At 35.9% G+C, this 23,546-nt stretch overlaps 1 protein-coding gene across 2 annotated transcripts; it reads right to left on the minus strand.

Moving 5' to 3' along the window:
• Window positions 1–8,666: 8,666 nt before the first annotated feature.
• On the minus strand, window positions 8,667–18,577 carry LOC110710494 (probable methyltransferase PMT7). 2 transcript variants are annotated; one of them, XM_021888803.1, is made up of 7 exons: window positions 17,917–18,577; window positions 14,889–15,318; window positions 13,547–13,836; window positions 12,542–12,925; window positions 10,516–10,762; window positions 10,278–10,416; window positions 8,667–9,178 (listed from the first exon to the last, which is right to left on the minus strand). In XM_021888803.1, the coding sequence occupies exons 1-7, from the start codon at window positions 18,065–18,067 to the stop codon at window positions 9,020–9,022; spliced, it is 1,800 nt and encodes a 599-aa protein (XP_021744495.1). In that variant the 5' UTR covers window positions 18,068–18,577; the 3' UTR covers window positions 8,667–9,019. The 2 variants fall into 2 exon arrangements, with proteins under 2 accessions (XP_021744495.1, XP_021744496.1); XM_021888804.1 differs by having other exon boundaries at window positions 14,889–15,303; window positions 17,917–18,575.
• Window positions 18,578–23,546: the final 4,969 nt, after the last annotated feature.

A 23,546-nucleotide genomic window follows, 5' to 3' on the forward strand; every position in this document is an offset into this window, starting at 1 on the left:
GTATGCACAAGCAAAGAATGCACAAGTAGTCAAGTAGTCACAATATGACGCAATGAGTTTGCAACCTAACCATGACTCTAGTTCTCTAAAGTTCGGGATATGGGTTAGTCAAAGAGGGTCCATGGTTAATTGTCCGGATGCACTGCGCGGAAGCCTAACCATGAAGGGTTGGCGCGAGTGGATGAGACACCGCGAGTTTAGAAAAACTCGCTTCCATGATTTGGTGAATTCAACATTCTCGGATGTACCCTTTGTTGCTCAAAGCATTCAATCAGGTAGATGGAGCATGAATTCCCAGGGGGTTATGTCCATATGTAGAACACATATGGGTTTCAAAAAAGTGAGAAAAAATCAATCAGGAAATAGGATCGAGTAAATAGTGCTAAAAACTGGTCAAAATTAGAACGCTTATTTCTGGCTCGGTGTTGGAAGAACTTGGCGCCAGCAAACAGAGGCCGGGGCCATAATTTGGCTTTAGAGCCTGGCGACAGAAGGTGTCGCCTGGCGCTAAAGTCAAATAAGTGTCAGTAGACTTTATTTCCCGACGCTAGTTCCTACATGCCTCAGCAGCTTTCTGTGCTCGATAAAATTTTTCAGTTTTGCGCAGCATTATTTCGATCCTAGTTGTGAAAGATATTCCTCAAATTTCCTACGTGTAAAAATCCTATGTTTTTAACTCATTACGGATGGTCTTTCCAATGAGATCCTTTTTATGCATATGACAATAATGTTAATAAAAAATATGCACATGAAATACTTAGAACTTTTTGAGTCTCATCCACTCATTCTAAATCATTGACGAAATAAATTTCAGGAGTTAAAATAGAAATCCTCCCCAGCGGAGTCGCCAAAAATTGTAGGGAATATTTCAAGCGTTAATCCCCTAGCTTGAACCCCACTGTGATCATACACTAAAGTACGGTGGCGTCCAAAAGGGAAGAAGATAGAGCAAAAGAGTCGCCAACAAGTTTTTTTAGGAACTTGTAAACCGTTCACGAGGTGAAGGTTACACCCCTTAACGATCCAAGAGATCGTCAACTCCATAAGGTCTTGAACCAAATAGGGTTCGGGGATGAAGGTACAAATCCAACCTAAAAGAGATTGAACCTGCCCTAATAATAGGCCTCTACTTTATTCAGATCGTATTCATGTGCGCTTTCTGATTAACATGCAAGAAATAGGATTAACCCTAAACCTGTTTATCTATGTTGGTTGAATATTAATGCACAAATAAAACTATTATTGGCGATCACTTGAATTATAATCATATTAACCCTAAACAAGATTATTAATTATCTTATTAAGCGTGATTACAAGTACCAATTCCCTTTAAACATGCATAAAAGGTGTGATCAAGCAATAACAATAAATATCAAGCAACATAATAAATCATAATAATAATTAAAAATCATAATCATAATCATATTTATCATAATCATGTTAAAGCATAATAATAGCAAGATCCTAGGCATGATACTAACAAGATTAATAACAAATCCTGGCATGTCACTAAACAATAAAGATCAAATATATAGCCCTAAAATGATACTAACATGAATATTAGGAAAGAAAATAGGAAGCATCATATAAATCATAATTGATATAAGCAAATCACCCTAACATAACACTAGGAATCATAATAACAACCTAAGCATGATTTCTATATCATAATAACAATAAATCAATTAAAGCACTTACTTGGATGCCTCGTACCTCTTTCTAATAACAAAATGCAAACATTAGTAACTTCAAGGAAAATAATAAAACAAACAATTAAATTAAATAATTGAAATAAAGATTTGGGACCAAACCCTCAGAAATTAAAACCTTTCACGTCTAGGGCGAAGGCAACTTCGAATTATGCTAGGTGTATCTAGGTCTGGTGAATGGGAAATTTTGTATTTTAAAAAAGGCTAGTTTAGAAAAGAGAAAAGTTTATATCAAGAATTTCTTGATGAGAGTTGGTTAGAATTAGAAAGAATAAGAATTGATGATTGAAAACAGAATTTTAAAAGGCTATTTATAGAGAAAATCAGTCGGATGGATAAAAAAACGAGTCAGAGTATCGACAAGAATAAAACTCGATCGCAGCGTCAAACACGCGCGTGGCGCCAAACGCTGGACTCTAGCGCCAGACGCTACACGTGGCGCCAGGCGCTGGAAAACAGTTTTTGCGGATTTGTTTTTATCATATCTTTTGATCCAGAAGTCCAAATAAGTCATATAATATGTCGTTGAAAAGCTCTTGAAATCTAATTTCCAACCCAATTAGAATCAAATTAAAATATTTTGTAGATAAAAAGATATGGTCAAAATAGTGGAAGGGTGTCAGTTTTGGATAGAGTTTTGTATCTCATTCATATCTTTTTCGTTATAGCTCGGATTTAATATTATAATATATCATTGGAAAGATAATTTCAAGATCTATCCAACCATATAAAATTTGGATAAGGATTATGAGGCACGAAAATAAAATCTGAATATATTCCACTTCGTACAAAACAAGGATTCTAAAAAAAGTAGTTTTATTCAATTTCAAACTCTTTGAAACATAATTAACAATCCAAACTCCATTAGGATTTAAAGAACCTTATAGAGTATTATAAAAGACTATAATCAATCCTAATAGCTTTAGGAATGATAATTAATAATAGGCCCTCCTCTAGATCATTGGGCCGCATATAAAAACCAAACCGGGTCCAGTTTAGTATTTTAGCCATAACTTCCTCATTATTCATCGGAATTGGGCTTATAATATATCGTTGGAAAGTTCTTTTCAAACCCCATCCAACTACACTATTATTGGACCCTAATCATGGACCAAACTAAACTGGAATGCACATTTTTCAAAAATAAGGTAAGAAAAGAAATATTTTCAAAACAGAAAGAAGAGATATTTTAACAAAAACATCCTCATCACTAGACTTTTCACACTTTCGCTTTGTTCGATAAACAAATGACATGAAGGGTACTCATCACTGGGTTTGGTTTTGGGGAGACACAGTTGGGTGTCTACATCTGCCTTCTAGAACACGATCTTTATCTTCCGCGCACAAGAATTGAAAAACAAATAAATTTGTTTCAACGACCCTAATTTCAAATTTCTCTTTTAATCTCCATACATTCGCCAAGGTTCTTTTCATTGCTTCAAGGTTGTAAGGTTTAACCGTCCAAAGTTTTCCCACCAACGTGAGATCAATTTTAGCTTTAGTATCATCCCTGACAATTTCCACATAATCACCCCCTAACACCACTCCTTCATCCGTTAATCGCAATTTTTCCCAATCCTTCACCAGATCGTCACCACAGTTCTAACCGCAATCAGAATCCAGAGAAATTGGTATTTGAAAGATTGAAAATTGATAGATTATCGAAAGAGCAAACGCACAGGAACCCTAACTTGGGACTAACTCACCCTAGAGAGAGACTTCTTAGCAAATACAAAGTTATTTTATTACATTTGCACAAAATAGACAATTGATCTTAATTGATTGCATTTTGATTCCCCTAGCTTATATGATTGCATTACATAATTCTTTTAGCATTCATTAAGAGGTACGGGGTAATGTTTTAGCAATTGCGTAATTAATTAATATCTTAGCTTATGTGATTGTATTGTATAATCCATTATAATTAATCTATTAACTACGGAGTATTACTAAAGCAAAACATACTGACACCATTTTTCTTCAAAATCGGAGCAATTATGAAATTTTGTAACATAATTTTTTTTTAGAATAAGAATCAGGGCTTGTTCTCATCAGATTATATTCAGTTCAATTCAGTTCAGTTCAGTTCAATTCTAGCTAATATGTTCAATTCAGTTCAGCTCTAATAAGTTCATTTCAGTTCAGCTCTAATAAGTTCAGTTCATTTCAGTCAATGAGAACGGGCCTTCAATGAGAGCTATCCAAAACCTTATTCAACTCCTCTAACCTAACTCTCTATATTCTATTTTCAAATTCAAAACTATACATCCCGTACTGTATTTCTTTCTCAAAACATCATAACAAATATTTCTTCCGTTTCCATTTAGTTGCACTACTAGAACAGGTCGAATTCTGACGGACACTTAAATCCGTCGGAAATATCATATTTTTCGACGGATTTTAATTTTGTTGCAAATTTCCGATGGATTTAATGATTCCGTCGAAAATCCGTCGGAAATTTCTGACGGAATATAAATCCGTCGGAAATTTCTGACTGAATATAAATTAGTTGGAAATTATGTACTTTTCGACGGAATAAGAATTTGTCGGAAATTTTCGACGGAATTTCCGTCTAAATATTTTTTTTAAATAAAAAAATACACACTTTAGAAAACCCTAAGAGGGTCTTGTCCGCTTTTTTTTTCCCTCTTTCCCCCTTCTTCTTTTCTTTCCTCTTCTTCTCTCTCCTCTTCATTCTCCTTCTATATATATGCTCCCTCTCTCCTCTTCGTCCTCTTCGTTCTCCTTCTCCTCTTCGAGTTGCTTCTATCTCCTCTTCTTATTCTCTTTCGATCTATCTATCACCGCCAACACTAACAAATTAAGGGTTTTCTAAGGTCAAATTCGACCATGAAAACACTCTAGTGTTTTCATGGTCGAATTTAGCCTTGTTAAATGAAATTCAAGGTTAAATTCGAAGCCACTTAAAGTTTTTAGGTTTGTATTTGTGTTTTTAATTTTTTTGGTTTTTTTTTTAATTTTAATTTTTGGGTTTCACGGTGGTGAATGTGGTGTTTTTTTTTTTTTTTTTTGTTTTTTTTTTAATAAATGTTTGGGTTTAATTGCCTTCTCTAAATTACATTCCTACTTCTACCATTCTTTCCTCACATAATAAAGAGAAGTAGGAATGTAATTTAGAGACATAGAGAGTATATCTTTTCTTAGTTGTAACTTGTAAGATATTAAGATAAATAGTCTGTCTTGTTTGTGGGCAAGGGCAACGCTGACGAGGCGCAACTTGGCGACCGCACATGATACCTTAATGATTAGGTCCCCAAAATCATATAGATGTTAAAATGAGTCCCCTAAATAAAAGTTTACATGGTTCGTTTGTTAGGATATATAAAATATTATTATGAGTCCCTAACACAGGTTTCTATGGTTCGTTTGTTAGAAATGAGTTTTGAAGGGAAGTCAAGGGACTACAAGTAATAAATAAGAACATTCATAACCATTAATAAATACACTTGTATTATTATTGCAAACATAGAAAGCTAGGGAGCATCACCCTCCTTTTCAATTGGTTACGAACTCAAGATCATGAGTATGTAGGTCCTAGAGGGGAGCTTCACCATTTATTCCCGTCTCACGTAGACACAACATACATAGCATGTAACACACGAGATACATAACACAACATTACAAACTGGCTCAAGTGATGTGAGCCTAGCTAATTATAGAACTTTGCAACTGCATAGGTAGGGTAATCTCGGTGTTAGAATCCAACTCCTTTTGATGTATTAGATTCCATTTAAGTGCTTTCCTAGAGTTTAGGTTATGTTTTCTTAGCTTGAGGTCCCATTATTGTGTTACTATCAGATCAGTGTTCACTAGGGATTCTCCTTGTATGTCGTTTAAAGCTCTTTAGAGGGCGAATGATTAATGAAATCTTAAAGCCTTCTACCAAGTGTTGCCTTGCTTTTATGCTTGTTTGTTGTTAGACCTTTATAGATATTGTGTCTTACTTGCATATTAGCTCCCCTCCAACCCAACTTGATGCGCTAAGCACTCGTGGTTCGGACCCGCTTGTGCCCGCTTTGAAATATCGGCCGTCACAAGCCCCGACCACCCGCACTCCGTCGCCTAGATAGACGTGAGTGCTCCTGAGATTCTATTGCCCGCTTGTGTTGCTTTGTGCTCACAAGCCCCTCTTCCGCTCAAGGCTAGCGTTCTTGCTGCCAAAAGGCTAGAGCGCGCCGCACGTTTCGGGGTCCAAACTCCCGGACCGTGACACTCGGCCACAATCCTGCCTCCATAAATTGGGTCAGTGATATCAGCTTTGCTGTCGGAAAGACTGTCCAGTTTGACTTCAACTACCTTCCAATCCACTGGACCTATTGGTCCGCTTTCAACATAGATCTGTACAATAACATCACGAGTCACTTTGATATTCTTAGGACCTATTCTCTTCCACTTAATTTTAGTTCATTTCCTAATTTCCTGAACTCATAAATAGTTCAATTCAGTAAATCAAAACAAACCCTTAAACTAAAAAAACATGCAACTTTAATACCAAGTAAAACGTTATGATACATTACCTTGCCCGTCATGCCATCAACAGCAACAATGAATTTACGATTACGGGCTTGATCACCGTCGGCATAGATGATTCCCCACTTGACGCCTGAGGCAAGAAACGCGACCTGGTGCATTACAACACCATGATTAACTGGTAGTGCAGGGAAGCTGTTACTAGTTGAAAACCCCTGCCAAAAATGAGTCTCCACCATATGCACTTGATTTCTGCTAAAGTTTCTGACTTCAGTTGTCAATGGAAATTCATTAGGAGTATGTGTATCATACTCCTTGGCCTTAGCTTCCATATCAATTTCCACATCTTCTACAGGCACTACTTCTGGTGTCACGTTCACATCAGCCATGATTTCTCCCTTCTCTTAAATTAGCCTACAAAATATTCTACTAAGCTAAATAAATCAAGTTACTAGAATTAGGATGCATGGAAGATTCAAACTAACCTATCATAAACATGCCCGCATTCTTAACCATAAGGCCAAGACCTCATTGCTAAATCAACTGTTGTTACTAACGGCCTAACGAGGTATCTAATAGTCAAAGAGGCCTTAAACAATATATATATACATATACCACTTAGTATCATGTAACTTTCATACATTTATAACTATAACATAAGGAATTTTTTTTTTTTCCTCTTCTTTGTTAAACATACTACCTATACGACTATACGAGTGAAGAATGTCACAAGTCACAACAACACGTAAAGTAATGTAAGAACACTATATAATACGGAGTAATAATGAATGTAACAAGTCATTTTTAAATAACTAAAAGTCTAAGTTACATAATACTCCGTACTCAGTATAGACTTGACCATGCTGGATATTTATAAGTGTGGTTAATTAAAATCAATTACTGTGGTGGTGAACTGGTGAAGAGTAGATCTGTAGATATAAAAATCATAAAAATCACAAATTTTTATCAAGTGAGAGATTTTATAACCTTGCATTGCGTAACACCATTACACAAAATAAGGGAAATAATATTCAAGTGATAGAGAGAGAAGGATTACCTGAAAACAAATATTCTCGAGTTACGTTGTATTGTTGGGAAGTATATATGGAATAGGAGAACTTTGAATGGTTATTTATAGGCAAAATGAGGTTATTTTTTAATTTTTTTTTAATTTTTTATTATTTTTTTTAAGAAAAAAAAAATACGGAGTACCCTTACAAATCTCGATAGCTTTTGAGTGGCTACTTTAATTTAATTTGATTAATCCAAAATTCCAAACCGTATCAAAATTGCCTTTGTCCTTACAAAAATCAATTTTTTATTTTAAAAAAAACCACGTTTTTTAAAGTTACTTATCCTTTCGTACAACTAATACTCGGACTTATCTATCCTTTTGTCATCTTCAATTCTTAATTTGCCCAAACGAAAGGGAAAAAAAAAAAAAAGATGTCCATTACTTTTGTTTTTGTTGTATCCTTAGCTTTCTTTCTTTTAATATATTAATTGATAGCAATTTGGTATAGACGCACTGTTGGTAGGATCTGATAGAGTATAAAACATATTTCTATGCCTCAACCATCGACTTAAACTTTTGGTTGATTTGATCTTTTAATTTAACATAATATCAGAGCCAACGTGACATAAAGGTTCACGACTTTAAATCTCATCCAGCCCTCCTTTAAAGTGGAATTAATTCGCGCCAAACATGAGTGAGCCTATTATTCCTGAACCTCAACTATCAAGTTAAACTTTTGGTTGAGTTGGTCCTTTAATAGCATCAAGTTGAGCATTATTGGATGTTGATGAATGTTACTACGTACGACGATCCAAATTCAAATTGTACTAAGATTTGTCATATATAAACACATGTATAATATTATAACCATTTGCATATTTCTATGGTCATAATGATCCTAGTACGATTTGTTGTCATTGGGATGGGAAAAATTAAGCCGTTTGTGTTGTTGTATGGCTTTTTTAAAATAAAGAGATCATGTCTGGTTCACTTGTTGTACAGCTTTTTATACTAGAGTACTCTTACTCGTGAGAAGAAATTTCCTCATGAGCATTTTTATTTTTACCCACAAATCTCCTCGCATTATAAGGAAAATTGGAATGTGATTCATAGTGGACTGGAAGCTGCAAATCTATTGCAATAGTTGGACAGTTTGTCCCTCCATCTCCTTTAGGAGTGGCCTAGGTTCGATCCTCATCTCACCCCTCCTGTGATAGGAGGGCCACCCCCCTCATCTTACCGTGTACCCCCAAAAAAAAAAAAAAAAAAAAAAAAATCACCCTAGCATGACTTCCTCTTATAAATAACCATGATCAATGGTCTTGACCTACCATGTCATCGCTCATACGGCACCAAGTCATACTACGGTAAGGATACCACATGTGCCTTTGAGATAAATTATAAATAAATATAGGTATAGACATAGATTAGGCGAAGGCAAAAGTCTTGTATACAATAACAATATTGATCTTCTCACCTAGATTGCCTTGATTTATGTAAAGAGGAAAGATAAATTAATTAAATGGTATTCATACAGCAAATTAGAACTAAACTATTGCCTTTTTTTTTCCTCCATCACTATTTCTACCCAAAAAAAAAAAAAGAAGAAAAAAAAAAAGCCCAAGCCCTGCCATGAGAACAAACTTAGAAGAAAAAAAAGCTAACACAGTTGCAAAATGCTTCTTTGTCTACTCTTCCTTTGTCCCAAACTCACACCTGTTATATACTTCAACTGGATGTATCCAGGGGATTCTGGGGAGTATTTGTATTAATGACTGTCCGTATTTCGTTTAACACACATCTTTCAAACAATTGCCCAGAATTTTTTCCTGCAAACAAGTACAGATTCGTTTTCATTTTGTTTGTTTTGCATCTGGTATGAACTCACATCCCAAAGGAACTTCGGTGCAAGATCCTTAATTCTCGAAATGATTGGTTCTTCATCCCTGATAATTATAAATCCCTGCATATAAAATATTCCACTTCAGGACTTGAGTTGGTAACAAAATCTAAAGGATGTTTGTGTAGTTATGCTTTCTTCCCATCATCAAAATATATATTCTTTCCCCTAAATGACATATCAAGCCCTAAACGCCTTACAAATTGTCTACCCACAAGAATGGACACAAAACAGATTGCCCTGAGCAAAGTTTGGCATGAAATGGCTAACTAACTGTACACAAGACCAGCCTATTTCTGTACTGTACATACAAAACAACACATTGCTATAGAAGTGCATAAACAATGAGTGTAAAAGCCCTCGGTTCAATGTTGAAGGTGAGAGGATATTGACAATAGACTGCCTAAAAGATACAAGTACAATTAACAGAAAGAAGATATTACATGTTCTGACTTGAGTATTTAGAATAATGATCAATACCCAGCTGGGCATGCTCGAAGATTTCTCAAGTGTGTGCTTTTGGTCAGGAAGGGTTTGGTTTGTGAGTTCTCCTTTTTACAGAATTGTAAAGGACCCCCATCTTCTCTAATATGTCTGGTAACCAAACAATGGAAATGAAGGTAGAAAGCAGATTCTTATTGAATTGCAATTTAATTTTATAGAAAACAAAATGTCATCCTCCAACCCAAACACTGGACCCTGCAGGATTTTTAAACCTTGAGCCACTCTATCCTGTCAAGCCAACATAGATGAGATTTCACTTGATGAGCACCCAGGATCTTTATGGCTTGGTACAAGTATTTTGTTTGTACGTGTCATGTCGAAGGGAAGGTGGAATATCTGAACAGTCTTATACGTCTTTAATCACCAAACCATGTTACTTGTACGCGCTATGCAAGCTTTATTTTTGGATCAGTTATATGTTTGAGCAATCTCATAAGACCGTCAATAATCACTAAACCATGTTACTTGTATGTGCTATGCATGCTTTATTTTTGTAAAAATTTATGATCATATTATCAAGAAATATTGAGCTATGTTAATCACAAAGCAGACAAAGGACCTTTTATGACGTGTGTATATCTCACTTTCAGAAAGGTGTACCAGAAAATTAAAGTGGAGAATATTGTAAAAATTGAGACATAAACATATTAAATGGTACCTCAGGTCTCAGAATACGATCCATCTCCAGCATGATATCCTCAAGCAAACAATTCTTGTTGTGATCTTTGTAATGAGAGAAAAGATAACTCGCATGCAAAAGATCATAAGATCGAGGATAAGTTGAAAATGGCTCACACCTAAACAAAAAGCATTCATGAACTTTGGTTAAAATTGCTGATCTACAAACTCACCATTGAGTTGATAAAAATAGCAGATGTAATATACTAGTTTCTTACCAATCATGAAAAGCACCGAGCAAACCTCTACTGTAAATAGCAGTCAACGTATCATCCGCGGTTGAAGGAACCACATTCATGACCCAAACAGGATATGAGTTTAATGCTGCAGCAAAACCACCCCAGAGGGCATTCATATCCATAACATTTCGAATCTGTGTCTTGCTAACATTCATCAACATCCAATACTGCTCAACTTGATTCTTCCAAAATACTGAGTCCATAGTAAATTGCTCTCGATTAACACCTATTGAAGTCATGCAAAAGTGGTCAAGTCACCATACACATACAAAGAAAGAAAATGGTTATCTATATAACTACAATTTTTCGCTGGGGAAATTTTATTGCTACTAGCTCTATTTCTTGTACATTGTAAGAGAAATATTTGGCAGCCACAAACCAAAAAAAAAAAAAAAATTAAATAAACAAAATCAATCAATCAAAGCCTTAATCCCATAACAAATAAACAAACAAAAAAGGAAATTTTTTTATTAGACCTGTATCTGCTAAAAACAAAGTTGCAATATTTGTTATATTTTGTTAAAAATGTTAAAGGAGTATCATCTAAGGCTTTGTTCTCTTAGTCTAAAATAAGGTGTACTGAATTTTCTAAAGTCTCGTCTGCTCTGGTTTGAACTTTTGTAATCTGGTTTGGTCTAGTCTAATCTGATTGTTTGATATGACTGAACTTTGACCTTAGTTGTACATCAAAGTGTAAGAAAAAGGAAAATTTCACATTTGCTACCAAGGAAAGCACCTGTGTTCACATTTGTTACCCCTTTAATATTTTATTTTAAATTGCTACCACCTAAATCAGAGTTTTATAAAAATCACTACCACTTGACAGACACCGTTACTATTCCCGTTACCACCACCCAACCACCGTCCAACCACCACTCCTTCCCACCCACCACTTCTTCTCACTCACCAGCTGTCAATCCACCGCCGCTGTTCAACATCAAACCACCGCAACCACCACTCACCGTCCAGCCAATCCTCCGTGTCCCCCGTTCCCTTTTCTGGCCGCGACGAAGGAATTCCCCGCCACCCAAAACCACCCTAAGCGAAACCCTAAAACTCGTTTAGGGTGGTTTTGGGCAGGGAAATAAGGGTTAGGGTTGTCGGTTTTGGGTGGGGAAGGGGAAGGGTCCGATTCCGACGCCGGTCGCCGCATCTTTGGGCGCTGGCCGCCGGTAGGGGGAGTGGGGAGGGTGGCTGACGGGGAGGGCTAGGGTTTTTTGGGTGGTTGGTTTTTATTTATTTATTTTTAATTTATTTTTTTTATTTTTTTTAATAAACTTAACGGAAATCCTAACGGATTCCGTTAAGTGGTAGTGATTTTAACAGTAGGTGTGTTTGTGTGGTAGTAATATAAAATAAAAAATTAAAGGGATAGCAAATGTGAACACGGGTGCTTTCCCTCGTAGCAAATGTGAAATTTTCCTAAGAAAAATTATCATCAATTGGAATCTTGATAGATTCGTCTCAATGTGTATTTTTCAAATATCTAATATCTTTTTATAATTTTTACAAATACAACAATGAAGATTTTTTTTTAAGCAAACCGAAATAAGATCTGATCTGGTCTAGTTTGACGTTTTCTGGTAATTTATAAAGTTTTCAAAGAGAGATGATTTAGTTGCATGAGAAAAAGTACACAAGTTAATTATACTTTACACCCTAATCCACTGAAAAATGTAAAGAAATCAATTAAGTCATTCAATATATCTTAACAAAATGGGCTTTAAAAACTGCACCAAGTAATTCAAGCTATTTCTTTTTATCTAGCTACCTGATACACCTGATAGGGCTTCATACACGGTGTGGTAAGATTCTCCAGTCTAGTCTGCCTTACAACTTAGCCAATGCAAGCGTTCATTTATTTCTACGATTTCACCCTAGTTAATTAATTCCAAAAGTTGACACAAAATTTAGGAAGCACATTTTTTTGACATTAACTGAGAAAAGCAAGACATCATTAAATTATTCAATTTGTATAGATTATAGAATTAGAAGAATAACATACCTAGTCTACTGAGACTCTCAGAATACACAGAAAGACGCTCTGGCCGTGGAGGAAGTTTATCAGTATTTGCTAGTTCACCACTCAAGGTTACACAATTCTTCAGTGGTTTATTCCATGATGGCTTTAAATCATTGGTCATGTCACATATTTGTACCAGGTTTTGTTCCGCATTCTGCTGGACACATGTTTGATCCCCTGGTTTAACCCAGATTGCTGTTTGAACCTTTTTAGCTATGAGTTTCCAACACATGGCTGTTGTTATATTCACCAACTTATCCCATATCATGGGGTAATCTTTATCTTTTCTGTATGCCGGTGGGGCAGAGTATACAAAGTATCCTTTTGGTCTTAAAAGGCGGTCAACTTCTCTCAGCAGGATGCCATCTGCATATATTGTACAAAGAAAAATTATTTCATTGTATGTGAAAGCATGGTTAGGAAAATAAATTGGCACGACAAAATTTCAGTAAATAAAACGTTTTACAATTGTATGTACCACAGTTAAACATTCATTATATGACACGCTTGATCCAACAAAGACAAAATGATATGAATTTTCCAAGACAACATTGTTATGTCACATAGGCAGGGATGGGATACTTTTAGTAAACTAGATGCTTGCTCCAACAAAGACAAAATGATATGAATTTTCCAAGACAACATTGTTTTGTCACATAGGCAGGGATGGGATACTTTTAGTAAATTAGAGAGTTAAATGATTCTAGTTGAAGACGTGAGAGCATAAACCACCTTGACATACTACGTCAAAAACCAAAAAATCTACAAGAATTTTTATGAAAAAAGCGAAGAAACACATAGAGAACTTCATGCTATGTTATTGAACAAAGAATATCAACGAATATCTTCCACTTCTTTCACCAACAACTCATCTGCTAGAAACCACTTATTCACAATTGAATACAATCCAAACTACATGTATTTATGACGTTGTTCCATCAGATATATGTCTCAAAAGACATGTGAAAGAAATATAAAGTAACTAACCATTTTCGTGCCAATCAACACGGCATCTTGAACAATGTACCATTTCGAATGAGCTTGTGGGATAAGGAAGTTGTTTTGTAGATATGGCAGCAATCATTGCACCAATTCCTCGTTCTAAAGCAAACTGAATCTGATTCTCATGCCCATCTTTGGGGGCAAAGGACATTGTTTGTATATCTAATGGCAGTAGATATGCTCCAAAGCTGGCAACACCACAGCCAACATCTAGAACCTGAAACACCCCTGCATTACGGAGATCACCTGTCTCATTAGTGGTCATATTTCCTAACCTGCATAAAGAATTAAGTCAGCAGATCAATTATCTGCAAGACAGCACTGAAGGCCTTAAACCATTACATAGTCATGGTGTAGAGGTCTTGGAAGATGAAGCACTAGAAATATAAGGACGTGAACAAACATTGACAATAAAACCAAAGTAAATAATTTCTATACCCAATACTAGGTCTATTCAACTAGGTGGGTCAGGGGACGGGCACATAGGGGCAGACCTTGATAAACATTAGTATGGACTGAGGCAGGATATCTGACCCAGGCCTGCTTTGAACTTAAAGGGCCACTCATATTAATAGGCCTTACCACACTTTTTTTCATGGTTCAGGCTTTCACCACCGTCCACCGACAAATTCAAGAATCCCTTTGACCATTTTATTTATTTATTTTTTTTTTTTCAACTTTCTCAGATTTCCAACAGCTCCACTTTCTCGCTCCTATACTCTTCATAGTTTATCCCCTTCCTCTAGTATTTTCCAGGATTCATTAAGTCACCTAAGTTCTCTCTAATTTGAGTTTACTCTTCAGAGAGAGAGTTGAAGACTTCTATCTATCTACAAAAATGAAATATTGATGAAATTGGCTTATAAATATGTGTAGATTCAAGAGTTTATAATGTTTCTCTCTCCCTCATTTTTTTTTTTTAATTTATTTATTTATTTATTTATTTTTTATTTTTACTAGTAGATTTTGAGTTGATATGTTGATTTGTTTTGGATGAATAAAAAAAGCGATGTGTCCAAGGGAGAGAAGGCAAGGTTGCCCCAGGCCGTGAAACACACATAAAAAAGTGACCCTTTAAGAGCCCGCCCCGGCCTATTGAGGGCCCCATCAACAACCCGGCCCTTTTACAGGATATTTTGGATCCAACGCGTATAACACTGGGATGGGGCAGGGTATTAATGGGCCACAGTCAGTTGAACAGCTCTACACAAAACTATGCTGTATAAACTACCAAGCACAGGGCAAGATTGCTAGTACTCACAAAGACTAATAATACTACGTATCTATTTCCTAGAGTCAAGATGATGTAAAAGTTGTGGATATTTACCTTTGAATGTATTCAACAGCTCCATGCTTGAAATGAGTACCACCACCGGGAAACCACCACAGCTGCCCCTTTTCATGAACCCAATTTTGACCTCCTTTCACTTCTGCAAGGTGAGTATGATTCACATTACTCCGCCAGACATAATCCCTGCTGGTTGGCCACCTGATTGGTATTTTATAATCCTTAGGGGGTGGTATCAAACAGAATAAGCGTTTGTCAAGAGGAGGGCAGTGCCTCCCCAGTTCCTCTTTCCTCGAAAGATCAAGAGATGGGAGCAATTCTTTCACATAAGAAGGATCGTGGCAAGGTATGTGTTCATTTATGTTGATTGGGCATACATTCATCCCTGATTGAGAAATCATCAATGGTGTCCTTCGATAACTAAGTGCAACTCTATTTGTAAAGCTTGAGGAATCTGCAACATGTGGTACTGTCAATTGAACAATATCTAGATCAATGAAGCAATAAAAAAAAAAAAAAAAAAAAGGAAAAAAAAAAAAGCTGATATTACAATTAATATATCATTTGTGCACTATCTAACAATATTTTAAATTGTGCAAAGTGTAGTGCACATACTATATTTCCATTACATTTGCAGAACAGCATTTCAAACAGGTGAAAATCAAAGATTTCAAATTACTTTTCCATTGATTTCTGTAGTTTAATGATAGGCTTCTAAACAGAACTTTAGCCTTTCAAAAGATTAGGGTACTGAACAAGTGGATATCATAAGGAAAAGACCCATTGCTGCTCTTGAACAGCGCGAGAACCCAAAACATTTATGAAATTGTGATTATTTAGTAGTTGGGCATGTGGCTAATTTCAGTCCAAACATCCTTTCAATACATCAATTAGTCCTTTTGATTAAAGAACAATGCCCAAACTCAATGGTGCAGAGTTGTTACAAGGCACAAGGGCTATGTAACTGACCAAGACCTTTCTAGAAAACCTACTCATTGAACGATAAATGACAGAAAAAACACTAATGGGGTGTTTAATTTGTTGTTTGTTGAGTCATTTGACCCATTCCCATTACGTTTCCCCCACTTTCCTCTGCCAATCTGCCATGATTCCCCACCCTTGAAAGATTTCATTCTAATCCCTTAACTCTACCTTAAGCCTTAATTACCCCAAACACCACCAGCACTGCCTCACAGCCGCAGAAAATTACCACAAAAATCCACCCATTTACCATGAAAACCCACCAAAACACTAAAATTCATCCAACAACCACCACAGCCACCACTCTATATCCTCCACTGAAACCCTTAGCAAACCCTCCAAAGCTTTTTTATTTCACAATTGGGAATGAGGATGTTAATGGTGAGAGAACAGAGGAGGCTATTCAACCTTTTAACAGTCAAATTTAGCCCCAAGTGATAGATTCATAACATCTGTTTGACTGCGACCGCCAAGGATTATGGTGGTTCTAGTAGTTCCAAATAAATGGTGGTGGACTTGGTGGTAAAGGCAGTGGGTAAAAAGAGAGCGAATGGCAGTACCAGAATTAAAGAAGAAAGAGAAGACAGTGGTGATTAGTGAAAGTGTTTTTCATGTAAAACAAACAACATGAGAAATGAGGGGGCTTTCTTTGGCCCAAATGCCAAATATATACACTCCCTAGTCTCTTCTAGAACAAATGGCTTATCATAATATCTGTCACAAAACCAAGTATAAAAGAGGAGCAGTAAACAAGGAAGTTGACACACACTACATGGTTTAAATTACCAATTCCCAACAATTGGAAGTCCATCTATTCGTTCAAGCCTTAAACTGAATTTAGATCCTAACATGATGAAAACTTACTCAACATGTTCCCAGTTGGAAGGAAAATTATGAGATAGGATATAAAGCTAGACTTGTAGATCATTGATCTTGGATGCACATTTGATATTGATGGGGTCAGTGAGTTACAATGTCATCATTGTCACAATAGAGGCCTACGTAGTAATTGACTAAGTTATTAGCCCTCTATAATTGCTACCATGTTTCAAGCAAGATGCCAATTATAAAAGAATCCATAACGTCCCAAAGATACAAAGCTTCTTCAGCATCTTTTTTTTTTTTAATCCTTGCCCAATCCAAATGCAAATCGTCCTATAGGTTAGTAGTCACATGGTAAGAGTAAGAAAGATCTTGTTGACAGATTCAGCGAACATGGTCATTTCCTAGCCCTATGTACCCTCATAACATGATTTATGTTGCAACAAGTCTTCAAGAATTACACCACCAAGTTTGATGGTTTCCATAAATGCATAATTTCATACTACAGCAGGGTACTTTCTTTCTTCACCCAAAATATTGTGACGTCCAATTTGTGGGCACTCGGCATCAAGGGGATCAACTATTCCAATCTTGTTGGATACTATCAAAAATAATATCCACCTCAAAATCAACAAAGCAATTGAGCGAGACACGACTCAGTTTATCATAAGCTTGGAAGTGAAACAATGCTTCGAGAAGCTGCCAAATTTTCAAATGCTATCCCAAATCGAAAAATGTGGGGAAGGAAACGGTTTCTAACCGGCCCTAAGATCCATAAAACACACTATGATCCATTGATCCACCTCTCTATACCCAATCTTTAAATTTCAATTAATACTTTATCTCCCAAGACATTGAAGTATATTAATGAAACAACAACCAATCTTCGACCCGCTACGCCCTGCCCAATAACCAGGTTCGCCAATCTACTACTAAGTATCATAATTACACAGCTCAGAAATTCATAGCTTGAGCTGCCAATCAATTGCTAATCAACAATATCTATTCCAAGGTTGCACAATATTCTTTACCAATTAAACAAATTGAACACTATAAACTCATATATCCATTTTTTCTACTTAAGCTTATGACACAAACATCCAACAAAAACCCAGCAGCAAAATACAATAAACAACATACTAACATTAAATTAAATCAATTTACAGAAATATCAAACTTAAATGGGCAAGAAATATAAAGATTGAATCTTTAATAATAGAAAATAATAAAGATTGGATTTTTAAGCAAAAATTGAGAAAATTACCAGTAGAAAAATTGGAGGAAGTGGGCATTTCCAAAAGAGGGGCATTATTGGCAAAGAGGGTGCCTCCATAAAAAGCGGCAGCAATCAAAATCAAACCCACCATCAACATTTGGCCCCCTTTGGAATCTGGAAACATCCTGTTAATTCCCATAATTTTCTGGGAAAATTCAGTGAGATCTGCAATTTGAGTGGGAAAGAAGAGAGAGAGAAGGAAACAGTGTCAGAGAACAAGGGGAATTGGAGATACACGAATTGTTTAAGGAAATTTAACAGTGTTGATGATTGGAGAAAATTAGGAAGAACATTAAAAACAGTATTTAGAATTGAGAAATTTGAATTAAAAAAGGAAGTATTGAAGGAATATCAGACTTGTGTTTCTTCTTAGAAGAAAGAGAAGAGTTGTGTTTTGTGAAAGAAAGCTGGATCAGAACAGAAACCACGTGATGGTATGCCGTTTTCAAGTGATGAGAAGATAGGAAAAATTAGTTTTGGGAGGGATGAAAATAAGTGTCGGTCAAATTGTAAGAATTTAGATTAAATTGAAATCGAAACTAAAAGTGTTACTTATGGTAGTTATTGTATGACATTTTTATCATAGACATGAAGTAATTTTCATACAATATTACCCAAAAAAAAAAAAAATTAGAGTTATATATAAGAGTAGTCGATATTTTTTCCTCAAAAAAAAAAAAAAAAAAAAAAAAAGAAGAGTAGTCGATATTACAACTCAACAATTGACTATTTTCAGTTTTTCACTCCAAAGTACCTTATAAAGCACTTTTTTTGCACTGTTGTAATAAACTAGCTTATAAGGGCTTGTTCACATTTACTTAAATTCAGTTCAGTTCAGCTCCAATCAGTTCAGTTCAGTTCAGCTTCAATCAGTTCAGCTCAGCTCTTAATTTCCCTCTCTCATAAAATATTCATTTCAGCTTAGTCCAGTTCAGTTCCAATCAGTTCAGTTCAGCTCATTTCAGTAAATGTGAACAGGCCCTAAGTTGTAAGAGACTATCATTGATCGGAAAGTCACCGTTGACTTTCATTTTCCGACGTTGACCACATCATGTGTCAATCACGGTGACTTTTAATTCACCATTTCCCTCTTTTTTTCTTAATTGGCACGTGACATGGTCAACGTCAAAAAATAAAAGTCAACGACGACTTTTCAACCAAGGGTATGTAGTTTCTTACAACATTTACCTTTTTATACGGTAATTTCTTACAACATTTTTTTTAATGAGGAAATACAAGCTAATCCCCTTGATAAACATTTTTTGTTTATCAAGTGGCATTCTTGTAATAAAATAGTATTGGGATAACAATAAACAATTACTACCAGTTGACGTGTCCAATTGCTTCTGAAAAAGCATGACAAAGTAACTTCACGGAACAATAAACAATCTTCAGAAGGACGATAATAGTTAATTCAACTTGTTCAGCTAGAGTTAGGTGCTTTTGTCTTGTTTTCAATCCTTCCTTCAAGGCTTCATCTCAGAGTACTTTTCTTTTTCTTTTTCATTTTTGGAAAATTTGTCAAGAATAAGCTAACCTTTGTGTGGTAAGCTTAAAATAAGGCAATCTTTCAATTAACTCAAAATAAGTCAATTTTAAGGGTATTTTCTCAAAATGGGTCAAAACCTGTTAGATTAGAAATTAACCGGTTGTTAAGGTTAAATATGACAAGTGTCATTATCTGATTGGTCCTTTTTCAAAAAAAAATAATTAAGATTTATTTTTTGATTGATTATTTTAAAAGAATTAATTCACAATTATATAATTATGTCAAAATAAATAAAATAAACAAAAAAAACTAAGGAAAAAAAAAAGAAAAAACCCAGCCACCAATCACTGCCAGGCGTGCCAGCCCCCTCCCCTTCCAGCGGCCGGCGACCACCTATGTCCTTCGTCGCCGGCGACACTATCCCTTCCCTCACCCCATTCCCATCCCAAAACCCAACCCTCAATTCCTAATCCCAACCCCTAAACCCATTCCCGTCTCTTCGTGAAGCACTGAAGCGCAAGACGGCGTCCTTAGAGCGATTTGCAGCAACAGAGTGGACAAGGGTGTTGGAGATGCGGAGGAGGAGTAAACTAGAGGAGTATGGTGGTTGACGGCGACGGCGATGTGTAAGGGTGGCGGAAGATGGGTGGTGTTTTTTTGTTACGCTGATAGTTGGGGTTGAGGTGGTGAAAGAGAGGGAAGTGATGGTGGTTAGAACTTAGAAGGAAGAGGAGGAGAGAGAAATTGAGAGGAAAAACACCATTATTGTAAGCTTGAGCATGAATTTTGCAGATAATTATGATGAAAATGGTGTTCCAGAAAGTTGTGAAAATGGGTGTTTGTGGGTTTGTATAATGAAGGGAGTTGCAGAGGGAGAGTAAGGGGAGAGAAAGGATGGAAAGTGTGGGAGAGGAGAGAGAATTCATGAGGTCGCCGACGCCGTGAAAGAGAGGTGGTCGCCGGCGCCAGCAGCTGGTAGGGGTGGCAGTGGGTGGGGGAAGGGGTTGGCTGGTTTTTTAATTTTATTTTATTTTATAAGTTATTTTATATAATCATAGTTACTTAATTAAATTTAATATTATTAATAAAAATTAATTTTAATATATTATTTTTAATTAAAAAATGACCTGTTTTGTAGGTTCTAGGTCATTTGGCCTATTACAAGAATATACCCCTTAAAACTTGACTTATTTTGAGTTAATCGAAAGGTCGGCTTATTTTAAGCTAATTACGTAAAGGTTGACTTATTCTTAACAAATTTTCCTTCTTTTTTTTGCTGCTCTGAATTTTGAACTTTGGCTCTAATCTTCAACATCCATCATAATTAACCCCAAAAACAGTATTACACTTCCTTCTCTCTCCTCTACAAACCTAGTCGTCTTCTTCCTTTGGATTGACCCCACCACTACTACCAGATCTACCCACCGTTCCTCCATATTCAACCCACCTCAGAAGTCACAATCGCGAGCGGCGACCATGATAACGGCGGTTAACCACCACCCTCTTTGTCATACCTTCCCCTAAAGGGTTAATATAGCCCCACTTTACATATTTTGCTACTAGGGTGCCTTAATATTCGGCTGGTCGGCCGGTATTGCCGCAAGCGACGAAGGTGGTTGTTGTGGCCATGCGAGGTAACTCCAATTAACCATGGTTAACTCACTTTTGAGTAACGTCGTTTGTATGAAGTTAAAAGCAAAGATTCCCAGTCGAAGTTAAATTATCGATACACCCCTATTTCGCTAGCCAATTTGACGAAATTGACCCTTGATAAACGTCCTAGGTTTATCTGCAAGATCAAGGCGTGCTTTTATTATAATAATAATAATAATAATAATAATAATTATTATTATTATTATTATTATTATTATGTAGTTTCTCGCACAAAAAAAAAAAAAAAAAAAAAGTGTTTTATAAGGTAGTTTTTTTCACAAACTTTCCTATTACTAAACTCCATTATTAAATGATCGTGTATTCATGTAACATCTAGCACCTAACTCCTCTTATACCCTATTGATCACCTTCCTCAAAATCCGTGCACAGCCACTTGGCTAACCACCTTTGCTTTCAGCGATGTCAATTCCCTCCCACCCCACCCCACCCCACCCCACCCACCATAAACCATCCTTTCCCCTCCCTATTGTCGAAATGTATCCCCTCTCCCCATCCCCCCTGGAAACCACCTCTTCCCCACACACCCCCCTCACCAAACCCACCCCATCCAACCGTCCTCTCCCTTAGCATCCAAAACCACTTCTTTCCAATGCCATTGCCAAAAACACCCCTCTTCTACTACCATTGAAAACCACCACTTTTTTTTCTCTCCCACGGCCAAAACCACCCATCCCCTCCCAAACCAACAAAGCAACCCTATCCTTGCCCTCCACTACCGAATACATCCTTGGCGACGGGTCTTACTATCTCAATAGTGTTGGAGAGATAGTAAATAGGTAGTGTTGGTCGTAAAAAAGAAATAAAGTAAAAATAAAAATAAAAAATTCATTCATCAGGTTACTAGTCATCTTGGTCTAATAAAAGCGAATCCCCAACAAAGTTCGAATTAGAAAAAATAAGTAATACGAAGTAGATGTCGTGGTATAAATAAAAGTGAATCAAGTAAAGTTGGGACTAATAAAAACAAAATTTCCATAGTTTTATTATTAACTAGTGTGCGTCCTGGGCAATGCCCTGGATTGCTAGTTTGTACGTACTTCTTTAATTTGATAATTATGTTCAACTGTTGTATAGCTAGTGTGTGATTTGGGCGTTGTCTCGGATGTTAGGTTTTTTTTTATGTATTTATTTTCACTACAAGAAAAATGTCTTTTCGTAGAGATTAATTCGTAGTGATTGTACATTCGCTACAATATGCAAGTATGTTTGTGAAATAATTAAGGAAATCGTATCATTTTACAATCGTCATGGTTTTCCCATATAAAATCGATACGGAAAACATAATAATACATATCCACACTATTTTTACACATTCATATAATTTTGAGAAATCGTATCATTTACAATCGCCACTAAATCCTAAAAATCGATACGAAAAGTCTTTTTAACACTATATATATATAAATATTGTTTGACAAAGATTACATAAAATATGTCATAACATATTGGTGAAACATTTAATATAAAATATGTCATAACATATTGTCATACACATGTTTTTTTTTTTTTTTTGAAGAAAATGAGTTAAACATTTATAGCGATTGTAATCGCTACAATAATCACCACGATTGGATGTAGTTTTTCGTATCGATTATTGAGGCCAACCTAAGCGATATTGAAAACCACTACTAAAAGCTAAGGCAACGGGGAATATTGTATCGAATGACCATTCGTTGGGAAACCTTTTTGTTTCAATTACAATCGATACTAAAGGTTAAAATAATCGCTACAAAAAGGTTATTTTCTTGTAGTGTTTCTAATCTTGTGAAACATAAATAAATTAAATAACCTTTATTTTAAAAGGAATATATAATGTTAAATATGTGAAATTTAAAACACTAATAAAAGCTGGTTGAGATGATAACATGTATAGCATTTAATATAGGGGCAGGCCTTGATAAACATTAGTATGGATTGAGGCAGGATATCTGACCCAGGCTTTTGTGAAAAGAATATTACACTTCTAGATGGAGCGTTCTTCTCCTATGTACAACTTCTAGATCATCTTTTTAATGTTCTTCCTAATTTTCTCCAATCATCTAGATGGAGAAGAACGCTCCATCTAGAAAACTAAAAGAAAACAGAAACCTAAACACCTAATTACGGAGGAATAAAACCCTTTCATGGTACTTGAGCAGGTTGTTCCTTCAAACTATTTTTCTCCTCCCCACATTATTCTTATGGCTGCCAACACCATTTCTTATGATGCTAAACTTTTTTTTTTTCACGGATCATAATGCACTTTTTTTGCTGTTTTTTATTTTTTGGGAAATGAAACAGTGTGTCTTGTGTGTGGCTGGTCACACCATGTGACCACTTGTAAAAGAATAAAGTGAACCCCTAACACTGACTCGATAAACCCTGTAAAACTAACTAAGTAACCCCTTTAACACAAACGAAGTAACCCCTGTAAAACTGATCTGAGTAAGTAACCCGTATAAGCTATAACACTAAC

This window comes from Chenopodium quinoa, unplaced genomic scaffold, assembly GCF_001683475.1.
Source record: "Chenopodium quinoa cultivar QQ74 unplaced genomic scaffold, ASM168347v1, whole genome shotgun sequence".
In the NCBI taxonomy this organism is placed as follows: domain Eukaryota; kingdom Viridiplantae; phylum Streptophyta; class Magnoliopsida; order Caryophyllales; family Amaranthaceae; genus Chenopodium; species Chenopodium quinoa.